At 38.9% G+C, this 15,149-nt stretch overlaps 1 protein-coding gene across 10 annotated transcripts in view; it reads left to right on the top strand.

Moving 5' to 3' along the window:
* The window catches only part of GFRA1 (GDNF family receptor alpha 1), a 292,085-nt gene extending 280,536 nt beyond the window's left edge, over positions 1–11,549 (top strand). For all 10 annotated transcript variants that reach the window (XM_072623462.1, XM_072623486.1, XM_072623453.1 and 7 more), the window contains 2 exons: positions 7,340–7,393; positions 9,190–11,549. In XM_072623462.1, coding sequence (XP_072479563.1) covers positions 7,340–7,393; positions 9,190–9,342 — 207 coding nt within the window. In that variant the 3' untranslated portion in view covers positions 9,343–11,549. The remainder of the gene's footprint in view (positions 1–7,339; positions 7,394–9,189) is intronic.
* The last annotated feature ends 3,600 nt before the right edge of the window (positions 11,550–15,149 follow it).

The following is a 15,149-nucleotide window of genomic DNA, read 5'->3' as shown; positions in this document are numbered from 1 at the left end:
CTTTGTTCTGCACACTTCTCTCTGCATCAGTTCATACAAATCTTCCTAGGCTTCCCTGAAACTGACTCTTTTATCATGTTCTACATGAGAAAAGTATTCGATTAGATTCATAGGATATAATTTGCTTAGCCATTGCCCAGTTGATGAGCGTCCCCCTTAGTCTTTTGTTCTTTGCCACCACCACAAAGGGAGTTGCTATAAATATTTTTGTGCATATGGGCCCTTTCCCCCTCTCTTAGGTCTATTGCTGCATTGTTACTCTTATGTTGCCAAGAAGTTTAATTAGTTTATCCTTCAAGTTTGGGGTGGTGATGTACTGCTATTAACAAGCCTTACTAGAGACTGAGGCAACTGAAAAATACTTGGTGAAGTTAGAATATGGACCAGTTTGTTCTGAGTCGAGAGGGATGCCTGAGGTGGGGTAAGACAAAAGGCGACTTCAGAAACTTCATGGCCACCCCTTTCTGTCATCTTAACTGCTTTTTTTTTCTAGCAGGAGAATGCCCAAAGTAATAAGAACAGCATCCCTATTCATAATAGCTAACATTGCTACTCTGTGGTGCTTCAAGGATGTTGTTGTTAAGTCTTTTTTTAGATGTTTCCAACTCTCCATGACCCGATTTGGGGTTTTCTTGGCAAAGATAGTAGAATGACTTGCCATTTCCTTCTCCAGTTCATTTTATAGATGAGGAAAATGAGGGAAACAGGTTAGGGGACTTACCCAGGGTCACACAGCTAGTAAGAATCTGATTTTGGATTTGAATTCAGATCTGCCTGACTCCAGGCCCAATGCTGTATCCACTTCACCACCTAGCTGCCCCTTTATAGACACACATCATCTCATTTGATCCTTGGAACAGTATAGAGAGAAAAGTGCTGTAGGTATTCTTTCCCCCATTTCAAACAGAAGAAAACTGAGATTGGGCAGTAAGCAACTTGGCCATGTTCACCCAGACTGTTTCTGTTGTAGGTCTCAGGTCCTGTCTTATTGGTAGTTTTACTATCTCTTAAGAAATAAAACTTTCCGTGTCTTTTTAAGCCTAGCAAAGCAATTCTCTCACAACAGACCAAGGGATGTAGGTATTGCAGATATTATATCCATTTTGTAGATAAGGAAACTGAGACATACAGCAGGAAAAATTGTCCAAATTACTTCTTGAACCTGGGTCTTCAGATCCAGTTCTTCTCCCACTATAGTGATACTTTCCCTACTCAGACATTAGGCACACTTGAAACTGGTGGAGTCAGAAGTCAGGACTTGAGTCCAAATCCAGCCTCAGACATTTACAAGCTGTGTGACTCTGTTTACCTCAGTTTCCTCAACTATAAAATGAGGATGAAAATAGCATCTGCTTCTCAGGGTTTTGTGAAGATCAAAGGAAATAATAATTGGAAAGCACTTAGCACAGTGCCTGGCACATAATAGGTATATATTTATTCCCACTGCCATCATATCACTCCCCCCCCCCGCTGCCACCCCTTCCCCAAGCCCTGAAGAGAGCTTTGGTTACAAATATAATGGATAGTTTAAGTGGACTTGATACTACTGATTAACTTGGAATTAATTTTAGCAGTTAATCAAACATGAATCAAGTGCCTGCTATGCTCTAGACCCATTAGATACATATGAAAAATAACAGTCCGTACCCTTATGGGGCTCACACTCTACTGGTCAAAAGAAGATATACACGCAGTTAAATAAATATAATTTGGGGAAGGAGAAAGAATTCTAAAAAGCTGGAAATAACAAGGAATGCTTAAGGGAAGAGATGGCCCCTGAACTGACCCTTGAATAAAATATGAAGAATCAGAGGTAGAAATGATAAAGAGAGTTCTTTCCAAGCACTGAGAACTGTTTTTGCAAAGGCGCTGACTGAGAGATGTAGTGTTGAGTTTAAAGAACAGCTAGTAGTTGATTTTAGCTGGGATATAGAATGTTTACAAAAAGTGTTATATATAAATCTACAAAAGCAGTTTATTCCCAAACCAAGGAAAGCTTTAAACCTCAAACTAAGGAAAGGATTAGATCTGTGCATTTTGGGAGATTTTTCTTTTTTAGCTGTGCAAAAGCTGGATTGGTGAGGAGAAACAAGGAAAGCGATTAGAAGGCTATTACAATGGTTCAGACAAGAGGTGATGAGAATGTGAACCAGGAATAGTGGGCTTGTAAGGGGAAATAAGAGGATGTGAGACATGTATATGTAGAAAGAGCAAGACTTGGCAACTGGTTAGATCCTAAGGGAATAGGAGTGGGTGGGGTGGAGGGGGACCACAGGGCTAGAAAAGAATCAAGAATGTTCTTATAGATTATCATTTGACTAGGCATAGTATGGTTTAACCATCATGTTCTTTCTTCTGGATATCAAGTTCCTATTAATGTAGCCTTTGATGGAAGCATAATTTTCTGCATGAAGGAGTTAAGTAACCATCTGTAGGATTTACCTCCTCATTGTGTCCTAAAGGAAAATTATAGAATTGTGGAATCTCCAGGTTTAAAGGGACCTTATGGGGTCATCCAGTTCAACCCACAACTGAATAAAAATCTCCTCTTACGGCCACATCTCCTCTGTACTGCACCTCTCACACATTCAAGGTGTCCAGTAGTTATTAGTTAAAATAAATTAATGAATGAAACAGACCACTTTAAGCTTTATTCATCTGAAATTGCTCAAATTTACTAGTGATTTTTTTAACTTTACATTTAAAAATAATATTTTAGTTTCCCCAATTATATATAAAAGATAATTTTTGACATTAATATTTTTTTTAAAATTTTGAGTTCCAAATTTTCTTTCTCCCTCCCTCACCCACCCCTCCCTGAGACAATAAACAATTTGATATAGGTTATATATATTCAGTCATGCAAAACATTTTACCATATTAGTCATGTTGTTAAGAAAAAAGCCACAGACCCAAAGGAAAAAAATAAAGCTAACTAAAGTGAAAAATAGTATGCTTCAGTCTGCATTCCCAGTTTTTCTTCTCTGTTGGTGGATAGCATTTTTCATCATGAGTCCTTTGGAGTTGTCTTGGATCATTGCATTGGTGAAAATAGCTCTCATTCACAATTTATCATCTCACAGTATTGCTATTGCTAGGCACAATGTTTTACTGGTTCTGCACACTTCACTTTTCATCAGTTAGTGTAAGTCTTTCCAGCTTTTTCTGAAATGAGCTGCTCAGCATTTCTCGTAGCATAGTAATAGTCCATAACAATCATACACACAGCTTGTTCAGCCATTCCCCAGTTGATGGGTATCCCCTCAGTTTTCAAATCTCTGCTACTACAAAAAGAGCTACTATTAATATTTTTTGTACAAATACGTCCTTTTCCCATTTTTAAAAATCTCTTTTAAATACAGAACTAGTAGTGGTATGGCTTATAGTTTTATGGGCCTCTTCCAAGTTGCTCTCCAGAATGGTTGGATCAGTTGCAATTCCACCAACATTGTATTAATGTCAGAATTTTCCCACATCCCCCCCAACATTCTTCATTTTCCTTTTCTTTCATGTAAATCAATCTAACAGGATGAGGCGATATCTTAGAGTTGTTTTAATGTGGACACCAATGATTTCTTAATTGCCAGTTGCTTCCACATTGACCTCTGAAGTATTTGACATGGGAGTCTAACTTCTACTTCTAGGTACTCTTTTTTCTCCAGATTTTCATGCCTGCCCTCTCTTGGTTCTCCTATCTGACTGACCATTCTCCATTGCTGGATGGATCTTCATCCAGGTCAATCCCACTCATTATGAATATCCCCTAAAGTTCTCTCCTGGTTCCCCTTTTCTTTTCTCTCTATAATCTCTCATTTGGCAATCTAATCCATTCTCATAGATTCAGTTATCAGCTCTAATCCCTAATTTTTCTAATTTCTCTGATTTTTCTCCTGAGCTCCAGTCCCTTATAATGTATAACCAACATCCTTATCGAGCAGTCAAACCAGATGTCCTGTAGGCTTTTCAAACTCAACATATATGAACTAGGACACAATATTGTTCCCCACCAAAAACAAACAAAAAACCCTGAAACCTTTTCCTCTTCTGAACTTCCCTATTGTTTACAAGGATACCATCTTTCTTCCACCACTCTCCACACAAGTTTGAATCATCTCTGTCATTTTTAATTCTTGTCTCTCACTTTACATTTCCAATGAGTTGCCAGATATTGGATTTTTTTTTCCCTCTGCATCGCTCACATGAATCCCTTTCTCTCCACTCATATAGCCACCCATATTACTTCAAGCCTTCATCACTCCTCTCCTTGAGTATTGCAATAGGTTCCTAATTAGATGCCTTGCCTCAGGTCTCTCCTCACTCCAGTTCATCTTCCACACAGCTGCCAAACTAATTTTCCTAAAGTGTAGTTCTGACCATGTCACTCTCTCTCAACAAACTCCAATGGATCCTGATTACCTCGAGCATCAGATATAAACTACTCTTTGACATCTAAAGCTTTTCTGACTTGACTTCTCATCCTTTTAGTCATTCAACTTATTACTCCTCTTTATATTCTACAGTCTAGCCATACTGACTCCTTAACTGTTCCCTACGCCTGATGCTTCATCTCCCATCTCTGGGCCTTCTCAGTATCTTATCTCCTATACCTGGTATGCCTTCTCTCCTTGCCCTTGCCTCTCAAAAGCCCCTGGCTTCTTCCTAGACTCGGTTCAGGCATCTCTTCTTAAAAGAAACCTTTTCTGGTCCTCCAGTCACTAATTGTCACCTAAATTCATCTTCCATCTTCTCTGTATTTATCTGGCATGTATTGATAACATAATAAAAACATAATAAATTCTTGTTGATTGAGTAATTGTTGATTGTTACTGATACCTGTAGTTAAGGATTTTGAATCCCAATTGACCTGTGATCACAAAAGCAGCTACATCTTAGAAATAAAATGCTTCCTTAAGTGCTATCTATAAAATGTGCCCATATCATCTGCATGATTTAGGGTCTCATTCTATTAGTTTTTTCAGAGTGCTCCGGAAGGATCCATGTCCTTTATAGCTTTTTGGTCTAGCAAAGAAAAGGAGAATGTAATTTTTTAGTGATCATTTCAATGTCTGGGCGCAATTCCAGTTAAAAGCAGAAATAAACATTTAAAATTCTATATCGTCTCTTCTGTAGATAATAGCCCAGTTGGCCTAATCTCCTTTTTAATGTAGAATGTTGTGCCGCGTATCATGTTTTCCTCAAGTTACCTCTCTGATTTTATGCAACCTTTAATGACCTTTTGTTAACAGAAGGCTACTTAACAGTTCTTTATTCATAATACCTGTTTAAAGGTTTAAATTTCATATTCAAAACTGACATATACAAATACAGTTAAAGATTATGACACTTCCCAGGTAGCATTAGGAATATCTTGACCTAGTATTTCTTCACTTTGATGCAAAAATGGATCCTCAACATTGGCATTTTTCCAGGATTTTTTTGAGAAATGTTTACCCAAGCAGTCTTTGATGGGGTGCCTGTTGTATACCAGTGGGTAAACAGTGCAGAGGCTCAGTACCTCATTAGCTGATAAAGTTTTGGTCACAGTAGTGTCAAAACACCAACATCCCTGTTTATACTTTGGGCTTTTTATTAGTGTTGTTTATAGCTTGGAGCTTAGAGGGCTGGGCTGAGGTGATTTTCTATTGTCCCTTTTAACCCTGCAAATTGAGGGATTACTCATAGTTAAGAGAAGTCAGTGTGGCTTAGTAGGGGGAAATACAGATCTGAGCTAGATGTATGACTTTTGGTAAGTCACAAAACTTCCCTTTGTTTCGTCTTCTGTAAATGGAGAATGGGAGTATCTGCGTTATCTCCCTTACAAGGCAGTCTTCCAGCTCAGGGACAGTACACATGAGATCGTGTTGAAAACTGCCAACAAGCTGTACAGATATAAGGTTTTGTTACTGTTGACATTAAGGAGTTCTTTAAGTCATCCTATAGGTGAGCCTTTAATTCTGTTCGTATGACCATCAGTCCTAAATTGTAAGCTTCCAAACGGTAGAAACTGTTTTGGCTTCTGTGTTTCCCCAACCTCAGCTTTAAGGTGTAGCACTTCAAAAAGTTTGAAGTTGAGTGTTTGTTGAATTGAATTGAGTTAATCACCCCCCTAGCATCCTAAATCTGAGCAGTGATGACATTTAACCCCAGAGGGGGACAAAAAAAAGCACAGAATGATAAAGTTGGAAGAAATCTCAGGCCTACTCCAGCTCCCTCACTGTACAAATAAGAATATTGAGGCATTGGCTAAGTGATCAATTAGTGGTAGAGCCAAATAAGCAATACTCTGATTCCTAATCCACTCCCTTCCTTCCTTCCTTTCTTCTTCCTTTCTTTCTTTCCTTTTCTCCCTCCCTCCCTCCTTTCTTCCTTCTTTCCCATCCTTTCTTTCTTATATATTAGAAGGATTTACAGGAATTCTAACCGTGCAGAGAAACCAAGGAGAAAATAAAAATTTATTGGGGGAGAAATGGTCATTTATGAAAATGTTTTGACAGTTGAGTAACTTTGGGGAATCTGAAATGAAAGTACAAAAACAAGCCATGAGACATCAAGAGGACTGTTCTTTCTTCTTTGCATTGTCTTTGTGGTCACTTGAGTAATGCGTTGCTGTTTTATTTAGTTGTTTTCCTAGTAAAGTCAAGGGTGACCTGATCATCTTGGAGAGGCATCTAATTGGCCCATAAGTTGTATCCTGTAGTAGTAGCATACATGATATAAAGGGATTTTGCACAAATTTGGAGTTCATTTATCATCTCTTTCATTGCTATCTCCTCTAAAGCAGGGACATTCTTTTCTTTATTCTGGGGAGGATTTGAGGTTGTAATTCAGAACAGGGATAGTGGTTCATGGACTCTTTTGCAAACCAAAAAGATGATGTATCTACTGGCAGAGGTTAAGAACCATTGGTTCTTAATATAGCGAAAGGGACGCCAGCCACCTTGGTGCTGGTGATGGGCTTCTCCATTAACTCTCTTGGACAAATCATGACCTCTCCTTTGTGTCAGAGTTCCCTCTTAGAGGAGTTGGAATTGTCTCAGAGCTTCCTTTTCCCTCTGTTACTCCAGGATCTGCTAGAGTTCATACAAAGTGCCTAATTATTCATCAGAGTAGCTTACTCCCTTCTAAGGCTCTGGTGCTATATGTAATAAATAAAGGGCTTTATGCTTCCTCTAGTACTGAGCTTTTGATGGGAAATAGCCCTTCCTGAGAATTAACTTTGATAATGATCAAGATGACCAGCTGCAAACCTGAAAAAAATAAAATAATGAACTCCCCCCCCACACCATATGACTAATTTTGTATTGTTTTTACCAACCTATCTCTTTGTGTCTTTCCTCAGGCACAGAAGCTAAAATCCAACGCTTCAGGAAACCCACACCTCTGCCTGGCTGATGTAAGAGCTGTGTGAATTGTATTTTGCTTGACTACTTTTGGGAATTAGAGCTCATGGTCTCCAGTGTCGGTTTGGGGGGGAAGGGTGAAGAGAGCCCACATTCATTCCCCACTCAAAACTTGAGTTCACCCATTTTGAGATGACTCCTTTTGAGGAGAAGTATTGCTCTGAGCTCACTACTCAAGAAACTAGGGCTGTGGGAAGCCTTCTGTTGACAGGTTTGTCAATATAAGGAACCATCACCGTAAGTGTCCTGGTAAACACCAAGTGATGCTTTTGATTTGGAGTTACATGGAAACAATACATAAATACCTGATTATGCAGGTTACAGGGTAATTATAGTTGCGACTATTAAGCATAATATGTAGGGATGGGGAATTGTGGAATTTAGCAAGCCTGAACTTAAAGGATGACAGAGTGCTTGCTTTTGATAAGTAAATTGACAGCTGCATAAATCACTCCCCACTTAGTACATGAAAATCAAACATGCATCATCAGATAAGTGATAATTGAATGCTTACCTCTTTACCTGATGAGTGTTGGAATCTTCCTCATTAAGGTGATTCCAGTGCCAGTTTGAGCTGCCAGATTCAGGGACAGAAATTAGATTTACTTGAATTTGTGGGCTAGAGGTACACATGACGCATGAGTTAGGCTGCCATGACTGAGCCTCCAGCCTCTCATCACAGAAATGTAGGAGAGTGGAGAGAAGCTCAAGTGAATTGTGCTACTTTTAGCCCCCATGCGCCTTGGAGTCTCTGCTAGCATCCATTTTAATAACAAGAATTTACTTAGATGTCACTCGAATGAGTTCCTTTAGCTGAGGCTGATTCTAGAATCCCTAGGACTAATTTTAACCAACGCAAGAGCATTGGAATCCAAGAGACCTGGGATTCTAATCTCTTGTTTTGCCATTATAGTAGTAAGTGACCTTAAAGTAATGGCACAGCTCTGGCCTCTAGTTTCTCCATTTCTAAAATGAGAAATGGATTAGAGGATGTCTAAAATCCTTCCTGACTGCAGATTTTTTATCCTTAACTGCATTCACAATAACCTGAGATGGAAGCAGACTGTATTTCCTACTCACTGAGCCTTACCTGTAAAACTGGAAACTGAACCAGATGACTTATAGCTTCATAAATTTACAATTAGGGGAGACTGTCTAGTTCACTCTCTTATTTTCTGTTGAGGAAACTGAGGCCTAGAGATTTTTTTTTAAATTACAAACTCCCCTTGATAATAAGTGGTGAAGCTGGTATTTGAACCTGTTGTTGCCAGATCCTGCATGCTTAAATTCTTTGAGTCTAAATGTGTCTATTAGCACTTTGGGGAGCTAAATGGGATAAAGGGATTTCTTTGATATTATACCCCTTTCCATCACCATTGCTTTTCCTTTCCCTCACCTTGCTGAAGGGTGAGCTGTTAACCACCAAGCTCATGAGTGGCATAATCTAATTGAACAGCAGTGATGGAGAAAAAGATGGTTTAGAGAAGGAAGCCCAACCCAGCAGAGACCTGAAACATCCTCTCATGTTGTACTTCTTCTGCTAAATTGATTCTTAAACAGTGAAGTAGTCATTGGCTTAAGAGATGCTATAGTGAAGATGAAACAGACCACCAGCTTCTTTTTCCCTATATTTTAAATTTTCTGCTAATTAACCTTTGTGTAGAAAAACTCAAGCTCCACTTGGATGAGTAACGGGGTAACCAGGTGAAAACCATGTTAGCTTTAAATGTGCCTTGGTGAAAAGAAGCTGCTCAGATGGTGACTGACTAGAAAATATCCTCTCTTGCAGCGGGATTTTGACAAAGACAGAGCTGGGGGCTCGAGCCAAATGGCCTCGGACTCCGTGGCTGGGCCTACAAGTGGGAGTCTAAGCAAATTGATGATCCTGGCCATCACTGCACTCAAGACCTTCTTGTCCATAAGTCTGGCAGAAACATTGTAGCCCTATTAACAACCAACCAACCACACATGGACATGTACGAAAACAAAACAAAAAACAAGCTGTTTCCTGTTCTTTGTTGTCTATTTGAAATTCCAGTTTTAGGAGCTAAGTTGAAGCAGTCTGCTAAAAGAGTTTCATTCAACTGGAATTTGTTTTTCTTTTAAAGAAAGCTTCTTGTGATATTAGGGGCCTTTGTGGAATACTTGATGCAGTGCTACATTCCAAACCCAAAAGGCTTTTGAACATGCTGTATTTTAAAGAGACAGTATGTAAATTTGGCTATAAAACAAACAGGCTTTTTGTTATTATTATTTTTTCAATGGTTTTAACCCTGGCCTTTATTTGCAAGGGACTAAGTTTGTTTTCCTAATATCTTTCCTGTTTCATTGAACAGCTTTGGTTTCAAACTTCAGACTAAAGGGGGATGCCAGGCTTTTGTCACCGTATAAAGAGTGGACTTTATGAAAACGTTTCCTTCTCATAGACTGCTACTGATGTTAAGCTTTCTCAATGTATTAGCATCTTCCTTCTTAATGTTTATGAACTCTTAAGTGGTTTCGCATTCTCTCCTGCTAAAACATGATATGTCACATACAGATGTAATGTATGTTTCTCAGTTATGATTTCATAAAAAAGGGGGGTGGTGGGAGTTTGCAACTTGCTAACGGTATGTTAACCATTTAAATACATTCATCTAAGCCTTATGTGGGTGAGAATTCCTTAAACTAACAAGAGTCAGACATAATGGAAGCTTAACTCTAATAATCTTTACATTTATGAGATTATATATAGAAACAAATTTTACTAAATAGTTTCAAATGTTGGCTTTCTATATTTTGGACCTAATAATACTGTCCCCATTTTTTACTGTTGGTTTAATACAAAAGACATGGAGTTCATTTCCCTCTCATAGAACTGTTTTATCTGCCTATATTAGTAACAGTATAAATATAACTCCGTAAAAGCAGAATTCTAGGAGCCTTATGCTTTATCAGAAAGTTCTGCATCACATTATGGTAGACAGGAGCAGGGGTGGGGGAAACAGAGAAACCCATGGCTAGTCATGGACTGTTCATGGAAACATGCTAGAAGCCTCCTCTGAAGGGGGGTTATTGACCACTGAGGAAGCAGTCTAGGTCTTAATGGTCACATTGGTAGTCCACATAATGCAATGGTTCTGGCTTTGCTTCCCTTAACAAGGACAGCCTTTACTGGATGAGGCGACACTCTCTACCCCATCCTTCAAGTGTCTGCACGTTCCTTTCCTGAGGGTTCTCTTTATTCTTAACTGTGACGACTTAGTTACTCTTAGGGGCAGTAATGTCTAAATGATCCACAGTAATCTAGTTTTATTGAGTTGTCTTTCTCCCCGCTTCCTTCCCCCCACCCTTCTGCCCCCTTCCCTGACAGATAGTAACGGAGTTAAAGCAAAAGGTTCATTATGTTGGATTTAGAGTCCTGAAGTAAAACTTCCATTGTAACGTACTGGGTCAGTATAGGAGGACGATAAAAAGAGACCCCTAAATTACAAACTGCAGGGACTGCCTCAGTGTAGAGTACTGCTGGCAAAACATTGGGTCTGTAGATCTGCACATTCTCTTCTATAATTCTTTTTTATTAAACTGCTACAACTCTAAAGTATGTTTTTGAGGCCTGGGTATTTTTGAGGTAAATTAGATCCAAGGTATATTCTGATGTGTTTGTAGGAATGTGCACCCCTCTAGACAGAGTAAACTCAGTAACAGCATTTCTCTTTGATTTAATGCTGATAAATTGGAGTTTTCTTTTGAATTCAGCAGAGAGGCTTTGGGGGAAGAAATTTACACTTGGTGTGCACCATCTTAGCATACGTTGTCCCCCTGCCCCCAGGCATGCTGCTGTTTTCCTCTGGAGTGGGATCAAATTATTGAAAAGGGAAAAAAAATATATGATGAGAAGAAAGAAATGTCTTTTGTACAACCAAGGTAAAGACCTAGTTAATTTAAGTGTAATTGGGCTAGAAGCATATTCATACACAAATGCTTTTGAATGCATATTTCTAACTAAAATTACCAACATTCTTCAGTAACAAATGGTCGAGATAAACTTGATAAAGATGGAGTGTATTTGATCTGTGAAAACTTTCTGAAATATACTATTTGGAATGAACACATTAAGTGTGCTGAAATATCTATAAGACTAACAATTAGTAAATATCTTTTAAAGAACATATTTTGCTTTAATTACGCTATCTCTCTATCTACACTCAGCTAATTACATTTGGGTCTGATGCAGTGTAGGCTACTATAAAACGCTATTGATTACTTCTGCTGTAAACAGCAGCTCTAATTAGCTTTAGATGACCAAAGAGGAAATGGTAGTTATCAGATCTAACAAGGGTCGCCTTCAGTAATAAGCTCATGGATATAAAACAGACATAATTTATATTTTGAAAAGCCTCATCTATCATCAGCAAGAAAGTTCTTGTTTTTCTTCGAAGCCAAAAGCATATTATAGTTTCCAAATCCTTAATTTGAAAATACATTGCTTATTAAACAAACAGGATGTGGGAACAGATTCTCAGTGTCCAGTCATTTGTTGAAGTTCTTATGGACTTCAGGCAGTTGAGATTGGCATGAATTCTTTCTAGTTGAATGTGACATGAGACATGTCAGCGTAACATGGTAACCTTGTCAACACTCTCATTTGCTCCAGCCCTTCCAGTAAGCACATGATGTAGTTCTTTTGAATTAATTGTCTCCATTGAATGTTGACAAAAAGAGCTTGGAAAACTCAAGTGTCTCCTCCCTTAGTTCTTAGCTTGCGTGATTTTGGAGCCACTGAATGTGATTGTTAGCCATTGGAATATGGGAAGAAACCATCGATTCTTAGACTGTAAGTGCACTGGAAGTTTCTAGGATGAGGCTGATTTCAAAGAGGAACTAGTAAACATTTAGGGCAAATCCCAGAGTCAGAGAAGTCCTGTTGCCCATTTTGGTTCAAAATAAACAAAAATACTTAAAAAACTAAACAGGAATTAGAAGCACAGTCCAATCTGATATTGGCTTTATTTGACCGATTTTTAGTATAGCACACAAAGGAAAAAAGTGCACAATATACAGTGGGGACGCAGAATGCTGACCACATGCCTATTTTACCATATCTGTTTTGTCCAAACCACTAATAAAAATCTAGGATGAAAATCTCAGAGAATATTTTTGGCTAAGAGTAACAGTTGTATCTCTATTGCGTATAGTTATTTGACTGGGTGGTTTCTATTTAAAATGTTTTTAAAAAAAGAATCTTCTGAAGTTAGCACAGAGCATTAGATACCATGTCTGGGAGTTTGTAAATGACTGTGCAGTGTCCCTTTCAAAATTGTTACCTTTAATTTGGTCTATATTAAGACCAGTTCCTATCTTAAATGTACACAGAGGGTGGGTAGTCTCCGTTGCATCCTAGGTCCCACATGCTACTTTCTGCTCTAAATCAGAAACTGTTTCCTAAGTATTCCATCTGCTGAACCAGGGAAGTGGGAGAACTGAAACACTTTTGAATCAGAGTGAGTACTTGGTGGGGGAGGGAAAAAGACATGTAGGAGCAGTGGGAGTTCATATAATTAGCAAAATCTTTTCTTAGGTTCCAGCTTTAAATGGATTTCTGTTGTTGTTGTTTATGAAATAGAGGCCTCCGAAGAACTGCTTTTCCAAAAATAAGTTCTCATTCATGTCAGCAGGCATGTACCACTTATTTGAATCAATGAACTACATGACAGCAAGTGCCACGACTAAATAACATGGGCTTATAAATTCCCATACAACCTACTTCTTGGCCCCCTCAATAAATTTTCCTCTGAACATTCTCCATCTTACCTCTGTGATGTTTGGTGAAGATAAGCAGGACCAAGAAACCGTCTTCCAGGTTCAAAGTGAATAGTGATTTAGAGCGTTTGTCAAAAACAAAACAAAACTGAAGTGTTCAGGTCAGAGCACCAACAAGGGTAAATTGAAGTCATTTCAGAGAGTTCTGTAGGAAAGGCATAGTATTTACCAAGGAAAGGAAACTTTAAACAAGAGAAAGAGAAACAAGATGGAACCCTGGAATGGCTGGCAAAATCACTGGTCCAGGAATGAATGTATCACACACCTGTGATATTCCTCATTGATTAGAGTTAGCAACTTGGAAGAGTTAGCCCATTTTAGGAAGGCATAAAGAAATAACTGAGAATCTTAGGTTTAAACTGTTCTTGTTTTGGATCTTTGAAAATAGAACAAAGTTGACTGTAGGTTTTTAGGAGCCCAGTTTTTATTTTTTGTTTCCTCCATCATCCCTAAGATAGCCTTCAAGTGTTAACTAACTCTTGGCCTTTGCCTGCTTCATTCAGATTTTACTTATGGATACTAGGCAGCCTTACTCCTCATAATGCCAGGTATTTTAGACCAGTTTGCCAGATTCTTCTCACGATCCCCCACTGCAGGATCCCTGAACTATGTGTTTATGCTTCAGTCCAAATGGATTTGGCTCAGCTCGTGATCATTTTTCCATAAAACATCTAAAGTATGGAATTGGCACATATTGACTTGTTAATAGGTTGTGCACTATGGGTGGCAAAAATCAGTCAGCTCCCCATGAAATTTCATCTTGAATGATTTGCTTTGTTTCCTCTGAAATTGGTTATTGGCATTTCTGGTCATCTATTTGATTTGCTTTTCTCCCCTTTTCTCTTCCCCTACTGGCCTAATTTAGTTTCTCCCTCCCCACAGTTCTCTTCTTGTATTAACTCTAAATTTAGGCCTAACCAAACAAATGGAACCCTTTTTCAAGCTTAGCCTTGACTTCCCCAAAGCCTGTCTGCCATCTCTTTTCAGGAGTAAGGGATCTCAAGTCTGTAAACCATCTTTTCCCATGCATCATCCCAGGATAGGAAATTGGCTTTAAAATCCTAACCAGGCAAGTCACATCTACACCATCGTTGAACTGGTTTGACATTGTCCTTAATTTGATTGCAGTGGGTGTCTGAGCAGGAGGGAATTCTTGTTGTAACAAGGAAGTGGTTAAACACTCACAGATCTGAAATTTTCCTAACTGTCCTTACTATGGCAGCTTGGAAAAAGAGCAAGCCTTGGCCATATTTATTTCTATAGAGTAGGAAAAACGGAAACATCCTGATATTCATTCAAGGACTTGGTTTCTGAAGGTCTCCAAGCTCATTTGACCAGCACAGCTGTGACTAAGGCTGCTCGCCTCTAGCAGGTGCCAATAGCAGCATCCTGTCATACTGCCATGTGGAATTTATTTTTGCCAAGGGCAGCTGCCAAGCCCAATAGCCAGCTTAAGTAGGAGGCTTTCTCTGGTTTGACCTCTTTTCCCAATCCAGCCAGATTCCTTTACTTCCTTTTTGCTGTTTGTCCAGAATGGAAGAAGGTTGGCTTAGGCATATTGGGTGAGAATTAGTCAGATGATGTTCCTTCATATGGGCACAGGCAACATGCCTTGTCTCCAAATTCTCCTTCCTCCTTGACCTTGCTCTTTTCAAGAAGACATTATTGGATCTTAGAAAAAAATTCATATTAAGGCACCCTGTCTCACCCAGTTAGCACTAAGTTCCTGTGTTGTGATTTTGAATTTTCACACCTGAGGTCTACAAATCAGTTAAAGTGTGAGTCTTGATGGATTGGGAAAGGTGGGTTAGGGAGACTGATACAGACAGGGGGTTAAGATCTGAGGCATTTAAAGTCAACTTTGTTTGACTTCCTTTGCATACTCCATACTATGTTGAACAGTGCCAACTAAAAGGTACTTTCAGTCCCTGACCAGGAGTGAGCTCT

The sequence above is a fragment of the Notamacropus eugenii genome, chromosome 1 (assembly GCF_028372415.1).
Source record: "Notamacropus eugenii isolate mMacEug1 chromosome 1, mMacEug1.pri_v2, whole genome shotgun sequence".
NCBI lineage: Eukaryota > Metazoa > Chordata > Mammalia > Diprotodontia > Macropodidae > Notamacropus > Notamacropus eugenii.
The sequence above is the reverse complement of the archived record's forward strand: the minus strand, read 5'-3'. Positions and strand labels throughout refer to the sequence as shown.